At 40.0% G+C, this 18,524-nt stretch overlaps 1 protein-coding gene across 7 annotated transcripts in view; it reads left to right on the forward strand.

The window, feature by feature from the left end:
• Positions 1 to 18,524, forward strand: part of MATN2 (matrilin 2) — a 141,109-nt gene that overhangs the window by 88,177 nt on the left and 34,408 nt on the right. For all 7 annotated transcript variants that reach the window (XM_023648748.2, XM_023648746.2, XM_023648747.2 and 4 more), the window contains 2 exons: positions 4,554 to 4,676; positions 16,578 to 16,700. In XM_023648748.2, the coding sequence (XP_023504516.1) occupies positions 4,554 to 4,676; positions 16,578 to 16,700 (246 nt within the window). The remainder of the gene's footprint in view (positions 1 to 4,553; positions 4,677 to 16,577; positions 16,701 to 18,524) is intronic.

An 18,524-nucleotide genomic window follows, 5' to 3' on the forward strand; every position in this document is an offset into this window, starting at 1 on the left:
AATCTAAGGGCAGAGCCCTTGTAAATTTTTATGAAATTTTCCCCAAGCTTTGACACTTGTTTCATCCATGCCTGGTTCTACAGCAATTTTGGTTAGGAAATTGCCTTAACTAAGTCTTTCCAAAGCTTTCAACTTAGTTTTTATTTTTAAAAAACTCAATTGATTTAGTGCTATATTTTATTGTTTTTTTTATAGTGTTTAAATAAATTGTAATAATATGTACAAATGGCATGTATAAGTTTGGAAACACAAACAACTTTGATGCTTTTTTGTTTTTTTGAGGAAGATTAGCCCTGAGCTAACTACTGCCAGTCCTCCTCTTTTTTGCTGAGGAAGCCTGGCCCTGAGCTAACATCTGTGCCCATCTTCCTCTACTTTATACATGGGACGCCTTCCACAGCATGGCATGCCAAGCGGTGCCATGTCCGTACCCAGGATCCGAACCGGCAAACCCCGGGCCGCTGAGAAGCAGAACATGCAAACTTAACCGCTGCACCACCAGGCCAGCCCCCAACTTTGATGCTTTTTAATAGCAGTTCTCAAATTTTAGCAGGCATCAGAGTTACCTGGACAGCTTATTAAAACATATTCCTAGCTCCACACCCAGAGTTTCTGATTCAGTAGGTCTGGAGTGAGACCTGAGAATTTGTATTACTAACAAGTTCCCAAGCATGGTTGATGCAGCTATGTGGTTCACGGACCACACTTTGAGAACCAATGCTTTATAAGCATACAGTTGGCCAATAGGAGAAGTACATAGGTGTTCTAGAGCACAGGTGTTCCACCTAGGCTGCTTTACAAGTGTACAACCCAGCCAAGAGAGAAGCCCACAGGTGTCCTGAAGTGCACGTGTTCTAACAGCCTTGAGCATTTAGCATGCTCTGGGTTTGAGGTCCCATCTTTTCAGAGGGAATGAAAAGCATTGCTTGATCAGGAGCTGGTTAAGTGAAGGTCAATTAAAAGAGCTTCTTCTGTACAACTTTATTAACACCTGATCCAGCACTGGATATTCCATTCTAAAGCATTCTGGAAAAAGGTGAGTTTGGAGTATGTGGCTTAAACTTTAGGTCTAGGCAAAGCCTTCAACCTCTCCCTAGTCTAATGTGGGGCCAGCATACTCAGATATCTCTCTAAGGGATAGAGATGGCTGGGTTCATAGATTACACCCCATGGTATGCAAAAGAAAGTTCAAGAGAGAGGTAGAATCTGAGTTTCTGTCTTTTAGGTACAGTGACCTGCCCACTCATGATTGTGGTACTGTCCATGTCCTAGAACTTGGAAGTCAGATTAGCAGCTCTTCTCTTTGGAGGGGATACTAAGAAGTGGGTGGCCAGGAGTAGGATTGACTGACGGCACACACCCATATCGGGGGCTGGGAAATTTTCAAGATGGCGGATCAGGCCCAGCATGAGGAAGTTGGAGGTGGGGAGTATTGACTGCTAACACAGGCCACTGTGGGCCACAGCATGGCCAATTCCTGTGACATGCAGACTGTGGCATGTGCCAGGACTTGGTATCCTTGATCTCAGTGTCCCCAGTTATTTGTTCAATCATCCATTCATTCTTGAAAGATGAGAAATTAACTTTTAGAAGGATTCATTGCTAGCTCAATCTTTAAGTTATGACTCAACTCCAGCAACTGGCTAATGTCGCATGACATTCAGATCCCAAGACTATGCGAATGCCCTATTCCCACCATAATGATTTGTGTATTAAACCCACAAATATTAGGTGCTACTAGCACTCTTTAGGGAGGTAAAGTTATAAAAATGATACTTCAGGGGATGGCCCAGTGGCATAGTGGTTAAGTTTGCGTGCTCCACTTTGGTGGCTTGGCATTTGCCAGTTCGGATCTGTGGCCTGGACCTACACACTGCTCTTCAAGCCAGGCTGTGGCAGTGTCCCATATACAAAATAGAGGAAGATTGGCACAGATGTTAGCTCAGGCCAATCTTCCACACACACACACACACACACACACACACACACACAAATGATACTTTAGATGGAAACTTAATGAAGCCTAAGAGCAAGAGAAAAACAGCAGGTTATTACCCTTGAAAAATCTTTAGCTTTTCCCTTTGAATCTTTTGATCACTATGTTAAGTATGTCATTATCTTCTCAATGGATGGTTTTGCTTTTTTTTTGGTGAGGAAGATCATCCCTGAGCTAACATCTGTGCAAATCTTCCTCTATTTTGTATGTGGGACACTTCCACAGCATGGCTTGATGAGTGGTGTGTAGGTCTGCACCCGAGATCTGAACCCATGAACCCTGGGCCACCAAAGTGGAGCCCACGAACTTAACTACTACACCACTGGGCTGGCCCCAGTTTTGCTTTTTTTCAGTTATACATGGGTATTAATTTTTCAGATTCCATTTCCTTGTTATTATTTACTAGTTTATGATATTAAAATATCCTAAAACATTATAGAGGGAAACACTTTTTAAAGGAAAAAAAAAATCATTCATTATTCTACCTCCTTTACACAATAAGCATTTTCATTTGTATTTTCCAGGCTTTCCCTTACAGCTATATTTTACCTGGATATAATCACTGTAAATGTACATTTTTGAGATCTATTTTTTTCACTAAATTTTATTTGTCTTCGTATTTACAATTATCGTAATTATAATGTTGATGACTGCCTAATGCCCAAAATACTGATCTTCCCCCTCAAAACCTGTCCCACCTGCGTCTTCCCCATCTTGGTTAACAGCAGCTCCATCCTGTCAGTTGCTCACCAAAGTCCCCGGAGTCAGCCTCAATCCCTCTCTTTTTCTCTTGCTCACTTCTAATCCAACAGGAATCCTGTTGCCTTCACCTTCAACCTATACCAAATGTATTAGTTTCCTAGGGCTTCCGTTCCAAAGTACCACAAACTGGATGACGTAAAACAACAGAAATTGATTGCTTCATAGTTCTGAGGCTAGAAGTCTGCAATCGAGGTGCCGGCAGAGCCATGCTCCCCCTGAAACTTGTAGGAGAGGATGCTTCCTTGCTTCTGGTGGTGGCTGTCGATCCTTGGCTTCCTCAGCTTGCAGCTGCATCTCTCCAACCTGTCTTCACACGGTCCTCTCCGTGTGTGTCTGTGTATGCACACGGCATTCTCCCCTTCTTAAAGGTTCACCAGTCCTAGTGGATCAGGGCCCAGCCTAATGACCTCATGTTAACTTGATTTTATCTGTAAAGACCCTATTTCCAAATAGGGTCACATTCACAGGTACCAGGGTTAGGACTTCAACATATCTCTTGAGGGGCTTAGCCCAGAACACCCAGAACACCACTCCCCTCCCCCGCCCTCTTTCCCACACCATCCTGGTTTAAACCCCTACCATTCCTCACTGGGATTATTGTGATAGCCTCCTAAATGGTTTTCTACTGTTGCATTTGCTCTCTATGGCCTATTCGTGATTCCTTTGTTTAGAACCCCCCAATGACTTCCTACTCACTCAGAGTAAAAGCTCAAGTCCTTGCAGTGGCCCCTGGTCCCTCCTGATCTGCACCCATTCTCCTCTCCCACCTCTCTCTCTGCTCCAGCCACCTGTCCTCCTTGCTGATCCTCCAGCACACTAGACATATGCCTACCTCCTGACTTTGCACTTGCTGTTCCTTTTACCCAGATGCTCCCTCCCAGATATCCTCATGGTTCATACCTCAGTCAAGCCTCTGCCCAATGACCACCTTCTTGGGAGGCCTTTCCTACCGCTTCCGTCGCACCACACCCTCCTTCCCACATCCCCACAGCCTCTATTCCTTTTCACCATTTTATTTTTCTCCAGAACACTCTCCACCTTCTAAGAGACTATACTATTTACTTATTTTATTTTTTGCTCAGCACCACCATCCAAACAGAAGCTCCTGGAGGACTGAAGTTGTTGTCTGTCTTCTTACTTGCTCTGTCCTTAGTGCCTAAAGCAGTGCCAGGCTCAGAGTCAGTGCTCAGTAAATATTTGTAGAATTAATGAGAAATAGGCCAGTGCATTTTCTTATGTCACGAAATCATTTACCCTTATTAAATGTTCATCTTATTTTCCAGAATTTTCCTGTCACAGTGAATAATACTGCTATAAATAGCTTATTGCATATGGTTCATTTTCCTCTTTTTTCAATTATTTCTTTGGGTCACACTTCCAGAGTGAATATTGTCAAATGTCCTTCCAAAAGGATTTTTATCAATTTCTAGTGCCACTCATCATTAATAACTGTTTCCGTGCCACTTTGCCACCATTGAGTTTTATCTTGTCTTTATTTTTGCAGTTTACTGGGTGTAAATGTATCTTGTGATTGTTTTGATTTGCATTTCTTTAACTTAGAAATACAGTTGTTTGCATGTTCTTTAGTTTTCTTCTGACATAAATTGCATGATCTAGACTCCTGATTTTTTTTTGGAGGGAGGGAGGCCTTGAATTTGTATTTGTTTATCCATACTCTGGTTTTGGGAAACAATAGTAATCCTTATTTATATCTGTTATAAGTATGCTTCCATTCTACCATTTCCTTTACCTCTGTTTGTGTTTCTACTTAAACTCTGTGTTTTAATCTTTACAGCTGTGGACTACTGTGCCTCAGAAAACCACGGATGTGAACATGAGTGTGTAAATGCTGACAGCTCCTACTTTTGCCGGTGTCCTAAAGGATTTGCTCTTAACCCAGATAAAAAAACATGCACAAGTAAGTTATGCACACAAAAAATTTATTTTTGGTGCTACTACTATGGGCTGTGGGGCCATGGCAATCTCCCAAGCATAGAGTAGCATGGGATTGTGCGCTGGGCAGTCTAATACCTCTGGGTCCTGTTCCTCCTTTGTCAGGCTTTCTTGTCCTAAGATCGTAGCCCACTCTAGCTCAACTTCATCCTTCAAGGCATTTGATGAAAGTATCTTTTAACAGAGACCACATGGGGGAGAGTTCTTCTAGCATCTGCTGAGCATGCTGACAATCAAACCATTTTACTTCATGCTGGCTCAGCCTGGCTGTTCCCATCAGTATTAATAGGGCTTCAGAAATATTTTCATTGAAGCTTTGTGGCTTGTGGGCTTCAGCTCTGACTCCACACAAGTACAGGAAAATCGCTGAGCCAAAAGGAGTTGAGTGTGGCTGCTCCTGGGTGAGGAGGGGTAGGTGGAGGGCAGTTTGCTGAGAACTGATCATTTTTTGTTTGAGCTATTGAGTTCTATTTGATTTTAGCTATACACATACGAATCGGAGTTAACTTTAGCTCCCGAAACCTAACCACAAAGATTGATAAAGTGATCACTAGTTTTGTAAAAGGATTCCAAAAGCGTTCTTTCGAATGTAAAGGTCTGTCAGAGCGCTTAAGGGATTGTGTATGGAACCTCTCCTATAGAAAGGTTCACCTGAGAGAAGCTTGTTTTTAAAGTATTAGGGCCCAGCATATTTTAAAAGTGAAAACTAATAGCAATTTAGAATGTCACCCCTGAAATATGCATCAATGAGACAATAGGATTTCAATTCATAAAAAGTTCCTGTACCCAAAACCTTTCTAAAATGCATCTATTATGTAAAGCAGGATATACCTGCACAGTGTTTTTAAAAGCATCCCCCAAAACCTCCTGAAACATAAATTTACTCTTCAATCCCTAAATATCCACAGCTTACAAACACCAGAGCTGGAGGCAGGGGTGGACTATGGAATTGTAAGGGGCACATTAAGTCGAAAACACGCATTGCTGGAGCCCTAACCACGTGCCAATAGCAATGAATAAGGCAAGGTCCCTCCTGGAGGAGAAGATTATCTTGGCTCAGTGTTGACAATACAGCCATCATTCACCAAGCAGAGAGGGTGACATTGGGGGTTCGGGAGGAGGAAAGATGTGCAAAGATGTGAGCCAGACAGCTTCATATCCACACACAGCACAGTTGTTTATTGAGAGAATAAGTGAACGAATGAATGGACCGCTCTGTTTCTAGTCTCCCTTCCCTCCTGAATGTTCTGAACTATAAACTAGTGGCCTGGGCTGTGGTAATGGCTGGGGACTTGTGGCTGCTGGGCTGATGAGTCAGTTCTCTCCATCAAAGGGGAGGCCATGTGCTGCCAAGGGGCGGCCTTAGCCTCCGTTCAAATTCCAGCTGCTCTGCTTTTTCACTGGGTGGTCTTGGACAAGTTATTTATGCCTCAGTTTCCTCAGCTGTAATAGGGGATGATAATACTGCCTACTTCGCAGCATTATCTTGAAGACTAAATCCATATAAACCATTTAGCAAATTGCCTAGTGCTGAGTACGTTCTTGTAAGGGATGATAGTGGCTTCAGCGACTTTAAATTGGTATTTATTGAGCATATGCCACATGTTTGAGCTAAGTTTTATAGTGCATAAAAAATTCAAGCCTTGGCCCCAAGCTTCCACTGGAAGTTGGTGGGGGACACAAGCCACACAGAGCAGCTCAGTCACCATACAAGGTGTTATATGACCACAGTGGGCCCAGAGTGTGATGCAGACAAGACCTACAGCGTGAGTTAAGGGAAGGAGGAGACCGGTGGGACTAGAATAGGTGGGGATGCTGCTGCCTTCCCGGGATGAGGCCTGGAGGAAAACACGTATCCTTTCCACTCTCCTTCCTCCCTCTGCAGAACTCCTTCCCTCGCTGGGGTCACCAGATTTCCACTCCCAGCCCCAGTTCCCTGAGCCTCACCCTCACCCCCATACTGTGGCTCAGTATGTCTCCTATCCCAGAATCTTTGGGATGTGGAGAATGACAAGCCCCAGGATGGTGCAGGCAAAGAGACCCTGGAAGTAGATTCTGCAGTGCAGGGGGACTGAGAGAGGAGGTCTGGCTGGAGTCAGGAGAGGACTGGTCCAGCTGTGAGGTCTCATCAACAAGGCACAGAGCCCAGCAGTGCAGCTGTGTCTGGACCCTGTCAGAGTCCAGAAGTGGGCCGCCCCCCTGCGTGGGCAGAGGAGAGTGCTGGGCAATCAGAGGGCTCTGGGCAGCCAGCATCAGGGAGATGTGTCCCCTAGAAGAGGAACCCCCTTCCTACTATGCTTGGGGGCAGGGCAGGGAGCCAGACCTGGGGAGGGGACTGGCAAGAGAAGGAGACACCAGGAGTACTTGGAAAGCTGTGCGAGGAGGAAATGAGGCAAAGCCCAGTTGTAAGAACTGAGACACTTGGGAGTGCTCCAGATCTGTGGCAGGGACAAGAGCAAGAACTGGGAAACGGGGTCCAGTTAAAATGACAGAAACGCAGGATGGAGGCAGAAGCTCAGAATCAAGGCAGGGATCCTGTTAGTGATTAATGAGGCATTGCCTCAGCTTCTAGCCAAGTCAGCCTGGCTGCTGCTGTGAAGTTGAGAGATTGAAAAAAAATTTTCCACTTCTCATAAACTTGCAAGAAATGAAATAAAAGATACTCAGTTCCTTAAATTTCAGGCTCTATTTTTAACCAAAAGCATATCTGAATGCTAATCCAAATTGTAAATGTGCAATTATTGTCTAAAAAAGTAGACTAGTCAATGTAATATAGAAAGTATGATTAATTTATGATTAAGCCAAAATGTACATAATAGAGCTTTATGTTCCTGAACAAATAGTATAATTTAAAATATGTAAGTAGTGTTCAAAAAGCACCACTTTTTATATCAATTTCTTCCCCTAAAGCAATCCATCCAAATCTATCTGAATATTTTCTCAAAGGGAGGAGGGTAGAAACATGCAGGTACCATCAACTTGCAAAATATTGGCAAGGCTTTTTTTTTACTGTGCTAAAATATACATAATACAAAATTTGCCACTGTAATCAGTTTTAAGTGTACAGTTCAGTGGCATTAAGTACATTCAGGTTGTCATGCAACCATCAATCACCACTATTTACCTCCAGAACTTTTTCATCTCCCCAAACTGAAACTCGGTACCCATTAAATAATGACTCCCCATTCCCTCCTCCTCCCCCGAACCCCTGACCAACACCGTTCTACTCTCTGTCTCCGTGAATTTGACTGCTCTAGGAACCTCATATAAATGGAATCATGCAATGTTTGTCATTTTGTGACTGGCTTTTTCACTTAGCGTAATGTCTTCAAGGTTCATCCATGTTGTCGCATGTGTCAGAATTTCCTTCCCTTTTAAGGCTGAATACTATTTCATTGTATGGATAGACCACATTTTATTTATCCAGACACCTGTCAATGGACACTTGGGGTCCTTCTCCCTTTTGGCTACTGCAAATAATGCTGCTGTGAACTTGGGTGCACAAGTATCTGTTCAAGTCCCTGCTTTCACTTTTTGGGGGTATATACTTAGAAGTAGAATTGCTGGATCATGTGGTGTCAAGACTCTTTGAGATCTAATTTGAAATCACTACTCCTGAGCCATGCATGAGACTCTCAGATGTTCAGGGTCTTCACGTGGGAAAGATAGAAGACTTCAGTCTACTGGACAGGGATTCATGTCTTTGGTATTAAGGAAACTTTGGGTTTCACATCTAATGTCTTATCATCTAGTACCTGTAATCATGAGTAAAGGCAGTTGTGGATATCATATTTTGCATGTTGCTATTTATTATTTAATGACTTTGAGATCATTATACTCATTATTTTTCAGACTCCGTTGATAACTTGGTTGGCATTTCCATCCTTATTTTTCAAATAAGAATGCTTTGCACAAAGTAAAATACTAAATGAATATTTGTACTTGCGTAAGAAACATAGAAAAAGGAAATGATTTTATACCGAATCAGCAATGGAAGAACTAGAATGTGTCAGTCTTTGGGATTCCTGGCCAGCTCAGCTGGAAGGGGCCTTGAAGTTCAACCTAGCTCTGGTGCAACACCCATCCTACAGTGTACCCAGCATGCCATCATCCAACCTGCACTTGAATACCCCCACTGACAGGACACTCACTCTACTCCATACAGTGCATTCCACTTTGTGCAGCTCTGACTCTTGGAAAGAGATTTCTTAAACTGAGTAGATATCTACTTCCTTGCATTTTGAGACTAACAGAACAAATTGAGCTTCTCGCATCTTCTTGGCCACTAAAAATGAGTCACATCAGGCTAACTTTATTTCATTTAGTAGACTAACCAGGCATAGAAAATGTGGTAGCAGCTCTCTAGATTTTAATAGACATTTGACCAATTTTCTAATGAGAGCCCTGTGCCCCATGGAGCAGGTGGAGAAACGTGTGCTGGATGCAGGAATAATTGGTTAGATTTGTAATTGGCTGACTGTCTGTACCCAGAGGATGATTGCTGAATCGAGATCCTCCTGGAGGGAGGCTTTTAAATAGCCTGGTGCGAAGAAGCCTCAAGGAGGGCATGAGAGCTGTCTTCCATTCTTAGTGACCCTTGGTTGGTTCTTGCTGGGCAATGTTTATGCATCTAAACCCTCACAAAGCACTCCATTAAGAGTAATACCAATAATCATTTATTCATTCAAAAAATATTTGTTGAGCACCTACTATATGCCAGATACTGTTGGAGACACTGGGCATGCAGTGGTAAATAAAACAGAGCAAAAGACCTCTCTCCTTATGGAGTTTATGTTCTATCGGAGCAGGGTGAGAGAAGAATACAGGTCTCAATGAGAAAGTGCCATTTGATCAAAGACTTGAAGGAGGTGAGGGAAGGAGGAGACCTTTGAGGCAGAGGAAACACAGCACCAGTGCCAAGGTCCTGAGGCAGGAACTGTGAGGCCTGGCAATGTTGAGGGACAGCAAGGAAGTCTGCCTGACTGGAATAGAGAGAGATGGTGATGCAGGTGTTGTGGTCCTTAAAGCATATGGCCTTGCCCTCTCCACAGGCATACCTTCACTTCTTATCTCCCCAAATTCCAGTGATCCCTTGAGCTCATAATCACTCTCCTATACTGAGATGCCAAACTGGCTTTGTTTTGTGTTTTGGATATAGACATCTGATGCCATACATATTGTTCCCAGCAATGTTCCCTGATTATTTTCTTCTCCAAATTACTGGGCACCTCCCACACTGTTCTTTTTTCTATATTATTTCTTCCATTTTCCATGGCAACTAGTTTCGCAATTATGAATGTGTATATTTATTTTTAATACTTTTTCTGATTACAAAAGTAACATGTTCATTGTAGAAAACTGGAAAGTAGAGAAATGAAATTGTATAAAATGAAATGATCTGTAATCTCATCACCCAGAGATAACCATTGTTAATAGTGATTTGTACATTTCTCTCCAGGCTTTTTTTAATGCGTATGGGTATATTTTTAGAGAGTTGAGGTCATACAGTATAACATTAAATCATGAACATTTTCACATGTCATTTAAACTTTATCAAAAACATTTTAATGTCTGCATGATATTTGATCATTTGTAGATATCACAATTTGTTCAACAGGTTTTTTCTTGGCTGTTCAAATTGTATTGTGATAAACATCTTTGCACATAAATCTTTGCATTTCTGATCATTTTCTTAGGAATGAAACATAAAAGGAAATTTGTTGAGTCAAAGACTATTAACATTTTTAAGGTTTTGGATGTATATTGCAAAATTATTTTCCAAAAGCTTTGCACTAATTTATACACTTCTGTAAGTGTGTTGAGGAGGCAATTTTTAAGATTTTTGCTAACTTGCTAACAGAAAATTTTTTTCATTTCTTTATCTATTATCGTGTCTTTACTTACCTTTTCTTCATAAAATTATGTGGTTATATATATCCAATTTATAAATATATAATTTTTGGTGGTGTTATTTGATTAATGAACAATCTGCTCCAACATAAAAGATTATAAGTGATTCCTATAAGCTCCATGAGGCAAAGGATCTGCCTTTTTGCCCACTGGTGATCCCAGTGCCTATCCATCATAGATGTTCGGAGAATATTGAGTGGATGTGTAAATAAATGAACAGTGAGGTTAACACTCCTTCATGTAATTACTAGACATTCAAAAGAAAGGAAATAATAAATACATGAGTGAAAATAAAAGAAATAGAGAACAGAGAACCAATAGAGAAACTGGTAAAACCAAGAGGTGATTTTTTGAGAGCAATAAAATTGATAAACCTCTAGCCAGACTGGTCAGAGGAAAAAAAGAGAAAACACAAATTACCAATATCAGGAATGAGAGAGAGGACATCACTACAGATCATGCAAACCTTGAAAAGATAATAAGGGAAAATAATGAACAAATTTATGTCAGTAACTTCAGCAACTTAGTTTAAATGGACAAATTCCTTGAAAGACACACACTACTGAAGAAATAGATGAATAGGTCTCTGTCTGTTAAAAAATTAAACTTGGACTTAAACCTTCCCACAGAGAAAATTCGAGGCCTAGTTGGCTTAACTGATGAATTATACCAAACGTTTGAGGAAGAACTCATATGAGATTCTACAAATTCTTCCAGAAAACTGAAGAGGAGGAACATTTTTTAATGTATTCTATGAGGCCTGCCATTACTCAGATACCAAAACCAGAAAAAGACACTGCAAGAAAATAAAACTACACACAAATGTCCCTTATGAAATATATGCAAAAGTTCCTTAAATAATTTTAGCAATCAAATCACACAATATCTAAAAATGGTAATACATCATGACCTAGTGGGATTTATCCTAGGAATTCAAGGTTGGTTTAACATTCATAACTTGATCAAAATTAATTCACAATATTAACATACTAAAAAGCAAAAACCATATGATCCATCTCAATAGATACAAAAAAAGAGCATTGGACAAGATTTAACATTCATTTATCATTTTAAAAAAACCTCTCAGCAAATTAGAGTGAAGGTAACTGCCTCAATTTGAAAATGCATCAGTGAAAAAGCCATCAGCCAACATCATATTTAATGATGAAAGACTGAATGCTTTCCTTATAAGATCGGGAACAAAATAAGATATCTACTCTAACCACTTCTATTTAGCATTGTACTAAAGATTCTAGCCAGTGTAGTAAGGAAGGAAAATGAAATGGAATCTAGATTGGAGAGGAAGGATTAAAACCATCTTTATTGACAGACGACATGATCATCTATGTAGAAAATCCAATGGAATCGACAAAAACACTACTAGAACTATTAAGTGAGTTTAGCAAGACTGCAGGATACAAGGTCAATATACAAAAACAACTATTTTTGTGTACTTTCAATCGAAAATCAAAAATTAAAATTAAAAAATAGCATTTACAATAGTATCAAAAATATGTAATCACTAGGGATAAACTTGACAAAAGATATGAAAGACTTGTACACTGAAAGCTACAAAACATTGCTAAGGGAAGTTAAAGAACACTTAACTAAACAGATATGTCATGTTTGTGAATTAGAAGACTCAATATTGTTAAGATGTCTGTCCTTTCCAAATTAATCTGTAGGTTAAAGCAGTATCTATCATAATTATAGTATGCTTTTTTGTAGAAAGTGACAAGCTGATTCTAAAACATGTGGAAATGCAAAGGACTAAAATAGTCAAATTAATTTTGAAAAAAGATGAACAAAGTTGGAGGACTTAAACTACCTGATTTTTAAGACTAATCATGAAGCAACAGTAATCAAGATAGTGTGGTATTGGAGTAAAGATGAACATATAGATCAATGGAACAGAATAGAGTCCAGAAATAGACCTACATATATATGGTGGAATGATTTTCAGCAAAGGTGCCCAGGCATTTCATGGGGGAAAGGATGATGTCTTCAACAAATGGTGCTGCAACAATTAGATTGCCATATGCCAGAAGAAAAGGGACTTGACCCTTACCTCACACCACATACAGAAATTGCCTTGAAATGGATTTTAAAGTTAAATATAAGAGTGAAAACTATAAAAATTCTAGAACAAATAGGAGAAGATCTTTTTGACCCTGGTTTGGGCAAATGTATCTTAGTTAGGACACAAAAAGCACAAACTATAAAAATAAAAAATGAATAAATTGAACTTCAGAATTAAAACTTCTGTTCTTCAAAAGATACTATTACTAAAATGAAAAGATAAGCCACAGACAGGGAAAAAATATTTGCAAAATGTTTATCCAACAAAGGATTTGTATTTAGAATATATAAAGAACTCTTAAAACTTAATAATAAGGAGACAAACAACCTAATAAAAATGTGCAAAAGATTTGAACAGGTACTTCACCAAAGAAAATGTAAATGGCAAATAAGCATATGAAAATACATTCAACAGTATTAGTCATTAAGGAAATGCAAAATAAAACCACAATGAGATAACTACTACTACACCTAACGGAATGGCTAACATTACCAAATGTTGATGAGGGTGTGGAGCAACTGGAACTCTTGTAAACTGCTGACAGGAATGTTGAAGAAATTAAGCATGCATCTACCATATGACCCAGACATTCTACTCCTAGATGTTTACTCAAGAAAAGTGAAAGCATATGTGTACACAAAGACTTGTATATGAACGTTCATAACTGCTTTATTTGTGATAGCCCAAAACTGGAAACAACTCAAATACCACCAGCAGGTGAATGGATAAGCAAATTGTGTATGTCCATATAATGAAATACGACTCCACAATAAAAAGGAACAAACCATTGACATACACATGAACATGGATGAATCTCAAAATAATTATGATGAATGAAAGAAGCCAGACCAAAAAGAATACATTCCATATGATTCCACTTTTATAAAATTCTAGAAAATGCAAACTAATGTATCTTGACAAATAGAAGATTAATGATTATTTGGGGTAGAGGGAGTGGGGAAGAAAGAATTAGAAAGGGGCACAAGGAAACTTTTGAGAGTAATGCTTAAGTTAATTATCTTGGTCGAAGTGCTGGTTTCAGGAAGCATAGGTACATCAAAATTTGTCAAATTGTTCATCTTAAATATGTGGAGTTTATTTTTCGTTAATTTTAGCTCAATGAAACATAGAACACTCTGTGACGATGAAACTGTTTCCTATCTGTTCTATACGATGTGCCAGTCAGAAGCTACCAGGGCCATTGAGCACTTGAGATCTGGCCAATGCAACTGAGGGACTCAATTCTTTTTTTTTTCTTCTTCTTCCCAAAGCCCCCCAGTACATAGTTGTAATATTCTAGTTGTAGAATACCTTCTGGTCGTGCTATGTGGGACGCCTCCTCAGCATGGCTTGATGAGTGGGGCCATGTCCATGCCCGGGATCCGAACCCACAAAACCCTGGGCTGCCGAAGTGGAGCACACAAACTTAACCACTCGGCCACGGGGCTGGCCCCTCAACTCTTAATTTTATTTAATTTTAATCAATTTTAATTTAAATAGCCACATTAGACAACATCGTTCTAGGTTAAAGGAGGCTAAGCATATATGAAAACTAAATATAATCTCTGACCCTACACTGGATCCTGTACTGGAGGGTGAAAAATGCTATAAAGAACATTATTAGAGCAACTGACAAGGCTAGAATACAGATGTAGATTAAATGGAAGTATTGTATATTTATAAAGTTTATAGCTGGACTGTGGTTATACAGACGGTCCTCAACTTACAATGGTTTGATTTACGATTTATTGACTTTACAATGGTGCGAAAGGGATATGCATTCAGTAGAAACTGTACTTCAAATTTTGAAGTTTGATCTTTTCTCTGACTAGCAATATGCGGTGCGATCCTCTCTCGTGATGCTGGGCAGTGGCAGCGAGCCACAGCTCCCGGTCAGCCACGTGATCACAAGGGTGAACAACAGATACACTTACAACCATTCTGCACCCATACAACCTTTTCACTTTCAGTACAGTATGCAATAAATTATATGATATGTTCAACACTTTATTATAAAGTAGGCTTTGTGTTAGATGATTTTGCCTAACTGTAGGCTAATGTAAGTGTTCTGAGCACGTTTAAGGTAGGCTAGGCTAAGCTATGGTGTTCGGTAGGTTAGGTATATTAAATACATTTTTGATTTATGGTATTTTCAACTATGATGGGTTTATCAGGATATAGCCTTGTAAGTTGAGGAAGATCTGTATAAGAACATATCCCTGCTTTTAGGAAGCACACATGGCATTTGAGGCAAAAGGACCAGGATGTATGTAACTTATCCTCAAATAGTTCAGAGAGGTGAGCAAATGATGAAGCAAACAGGGTAAAAAATTAACACATATGAATCTGGGTAGAGGGTATATAGATGTTTCTTGTACCTACTTTCATATATTTTTATGTTTACAACTTTCTATAACTTTGAAATAGTTTCCAAATAAAAAGAGTTCTTTTAGTACTTTTATATGCAATTATGACATTGCAGTTATATTTTTTTAAAGCATTCTAGTCTTTTAAGGGTACTTTATGAAATATTTATGGACAAAATTATGTAAATTCTGGGGTTTGCTTCAAAGTAATATGGAATCCTAATATGGGGGATGGGAGTATAGCTGAAACAAGTTCAGCCATAGATTGAGTCTCTTGAAGCTGAGTGATGTATATATGGATTTATCATACTATTCTGTCCACTTTTGTATATGTTTGAAATTTCTGTGACTTTCAACTGGGAAGAAATGACATCTTCTCAATGTTTTTCCTTTCACAACATTGTGTGCCTTTCTCTTACTTACTTTGTTTCCTTTGGTAATGGCTAGGAAAACTCATTTATAGCAAACTCTTCACTATGAGAATGACATATGTAATTAAAACAATAAAAATCCTCATCAAAACAAAAAGATTTCTTTTAAGACCCAGTCAGTGGCCAATCATTTCAGCCAATTTTAAGCAATGCGTCCAAGTTCCACTATAGCAATATACTTTGATCAGACCCTTCAAGAGAAGTCTCTTTCCATACCTGAAAATACCTATACGAGAGGCCGCCCCAGTGGCATAGTGGTTAAGTTCCTGTGCTCTGCTTCGGCAGCCTGGGATTCACGGGTTCAGATCCTGGGCACGGACCTACACACCGCTCATCAGGCTATGCTGTGGGAGCATCCCATAGACAAAGTAGAGGAAGACTGGCAACAGATGTTAGCTCAGGACCAATCTTCCTCACCAAAAAACAAAAAAAACCTCAGTAAAATCTCATTATAAAAAATTCCTGTAACTTTTTTTTTCCTGAATATTTTGGTTTAAAATAATTTGTACCCAGTGATCACAAGACTGTGAAACATTGAGAAGATTTAGGTGCAGATGAGTCCAGACATGAAATGAAGGAGGTATTTTGCACTCAGAACATCTTTGCCTTTCACTACTAGACCTTCTTTTTCCCAGGATCTGATTTTTTATCCTACTGTTCAGCTCAGTGTTTGAGGAGTTTAAGTGGTTGGAAGTTTGACTTTGGGAAGATTTCATTGCTTTGATTGTATAAATTCCATGAAACATTCAGTTACGCTCTCTCTTCCCAGCCTCTGACATGAAAAATACCCAATGACACTCTCATTTTAGTGACTCTTACATGAAGCAAGACAAGAAAACCACCCTCGCAAATTTGTTTGTTGCATAAACATTTTGTAACATGTCAAGGAAGTTCTCTTACTCGGGGGTCATATCCTTAAACATGAAAATGGCCTCACTGAGAGATCCCTTCATGGTGTGAGTGTTTGAGGTCACGGGAATTTATCTGTTTAGAAAAAGTTAAGACTGAAAATCCCTTGGTTTTCCTATGCTAGATTTATCATTTTGTTGGCCATTTTTATGATTTTTCTTTCTTCCCAGAGATAGACCACTGTGCCTCGCGTAATCACAGCTGTCAGCATGAGTGTGTTAACACAGATGATTCCTATTCCTGCCGCTGCCTGAAAGGCTTCATGCTGAATCCAGATAAGAGAAGCTGCAGAAGTAAGTTGCACTGGGTGTTGGAGAAGGGCCTGTTCCGCTGAGTGCCCCGCTGGTTTTCCTTTTCCTTGAAAATCTTAAGCAGATATACTTGTACTCAGAATTTGTGTTTACTAACATGATTCTGCCCTTTATTTTACCTTTTGGCTCACCTGATCCTGTGAAGGCGATGATTTGTAGAGGTTGAATAGATGAGGCTGCCCATTGGATTCATTTAATAAAGTTGAGGCCCAAGTTGCAGCTCCTAGCTGTCTAAAATAAGGGCGCACTCTCCTCCCTACCCCTAAGACATGTATTTGGGACTTTGCGAAAGAAAAGCCTGGGCCCAGAGACAGGAGGAAAAGGAGCTGGCTTCTTCCAGTCCTACAAGGTAAGACACTTGATGGCTTCTAAGAGGAGGGAACTTGCAGCTCTATCCTCTTTGATATGAAGGAAGAAAAAATATAAGACCTTGAGGCATCCCCACAGCATTCAAGAGGTGCACGGTGTCAGCAGAATGATCTTAAGCATGTGCTGAGTGACTCAAATTCCTGTCATCTGGTACATCAAGGGGCTTGGCCCGGGGTCTAGAGCCTGGACCCCAAATGGGATCTCTTTAAATCAGACTGTCCGGAAGAGACCACTAGAATGGAAGGTCCGAAAGGACAGAGATTCTTATGTTTTTCTTATCGTTGAATTCTCAACGCCTCAAAGTGTTTGGCACATGTAGATGCGAGACAAGATTTATTGAATGTATGAATGAATGAGTAAATGGATCTTTCTGAGATTTATTATCCTGGAGAAATTACAACTATTATTTGAATTACTCAATCTTGTTAGAAAGATGGTCTTTTTAAGGCACGTAAGTTGTGGATTTTTTCAAAAAGTATTCCCGTAGTCAGTCCACACTTATGCACACTGAATTATTCACGTTCTCCTGACAGTGTTGTTTACAGAACTCACTGGAGCTCCCATTTAGGGATGTATTTTCTCATGTGCTTCTTCATTGACTTCTTCCTGATGATACGTACCCCAGTGTTCTGTGTTGGAGGACTGAATTTTCAAAGGTTTGACCGAATATCTCTTTTGAAAAGCACCATGGTCTGTATAGCTGAATCCAGATAAGCCACATTCTGCTTACAGCACATATTAACTTGCATGCTCATTCTAGTAAGTGTTAAAACTTGTACAGTTGCAGAGGCCATATTTTGAAACTGAGCCTCTCTTATAAAAGGTAATTTCCATTGCCTTGCATGGATGCAAACCCTGGAAACATTCAGGCTTTAAATGAGAATTTTATCTGAGAGCATTCAGAATGCAGAAACAATTAGACGGAATATTTTCCGTTAGACCACACACGCATACAATATGTTAGAGGGCCAACATTTCTGGCCTGGCTGCTCCTCTCTGTGCTATTTACACCTTTTTCTAGGGGGGAGTGTGTCAGTGGTTGACTACAACCCGGAAAAATCACTCACAGGTGGACTTACATTTGTGGGCCAAAATCTCTTATGTAGGGGATAATTAGATCTGGTTCAACTCAGACGCTCACTGTGGTTTCAAGCTTGACTGTGTGTTACTAATGGAGGGAAAAGGAAACAAGCTAGGCATGTGGCCATCAGTGGAGGGGAATTTGCTTGAAGCTCTGCATCTCTCACTAATGGTTAAAGACTCCCTCGACCTCTGCCACTCCCTCCACATCCTGCCTGGAAGGCATTTGGAATAAGAGGAGGGTCTAAGGCAATAGTCTGACCACCACAAATTGGCCCACAGATGGGTCTGTTTGCAGTGAGGCCCAGTCCAGGGGCCCTAACGCTCATTCATAAATCCTCGGTGATTATAGCTCCA

This window comes from Equus caballus, chromosome 9, assembly GCF_041296265.1.
Source record: "Equus caballus isolate H_3958 breed thoroughbred chromosome 9, TB-T2T, whole genome shotgun sequence".
NCBI classification, from domain to species: Eukaryota; Metazoa; Chordata; class Mammalia; order Perissodactyla; family Equidae; genus Equus; species Equus caballus.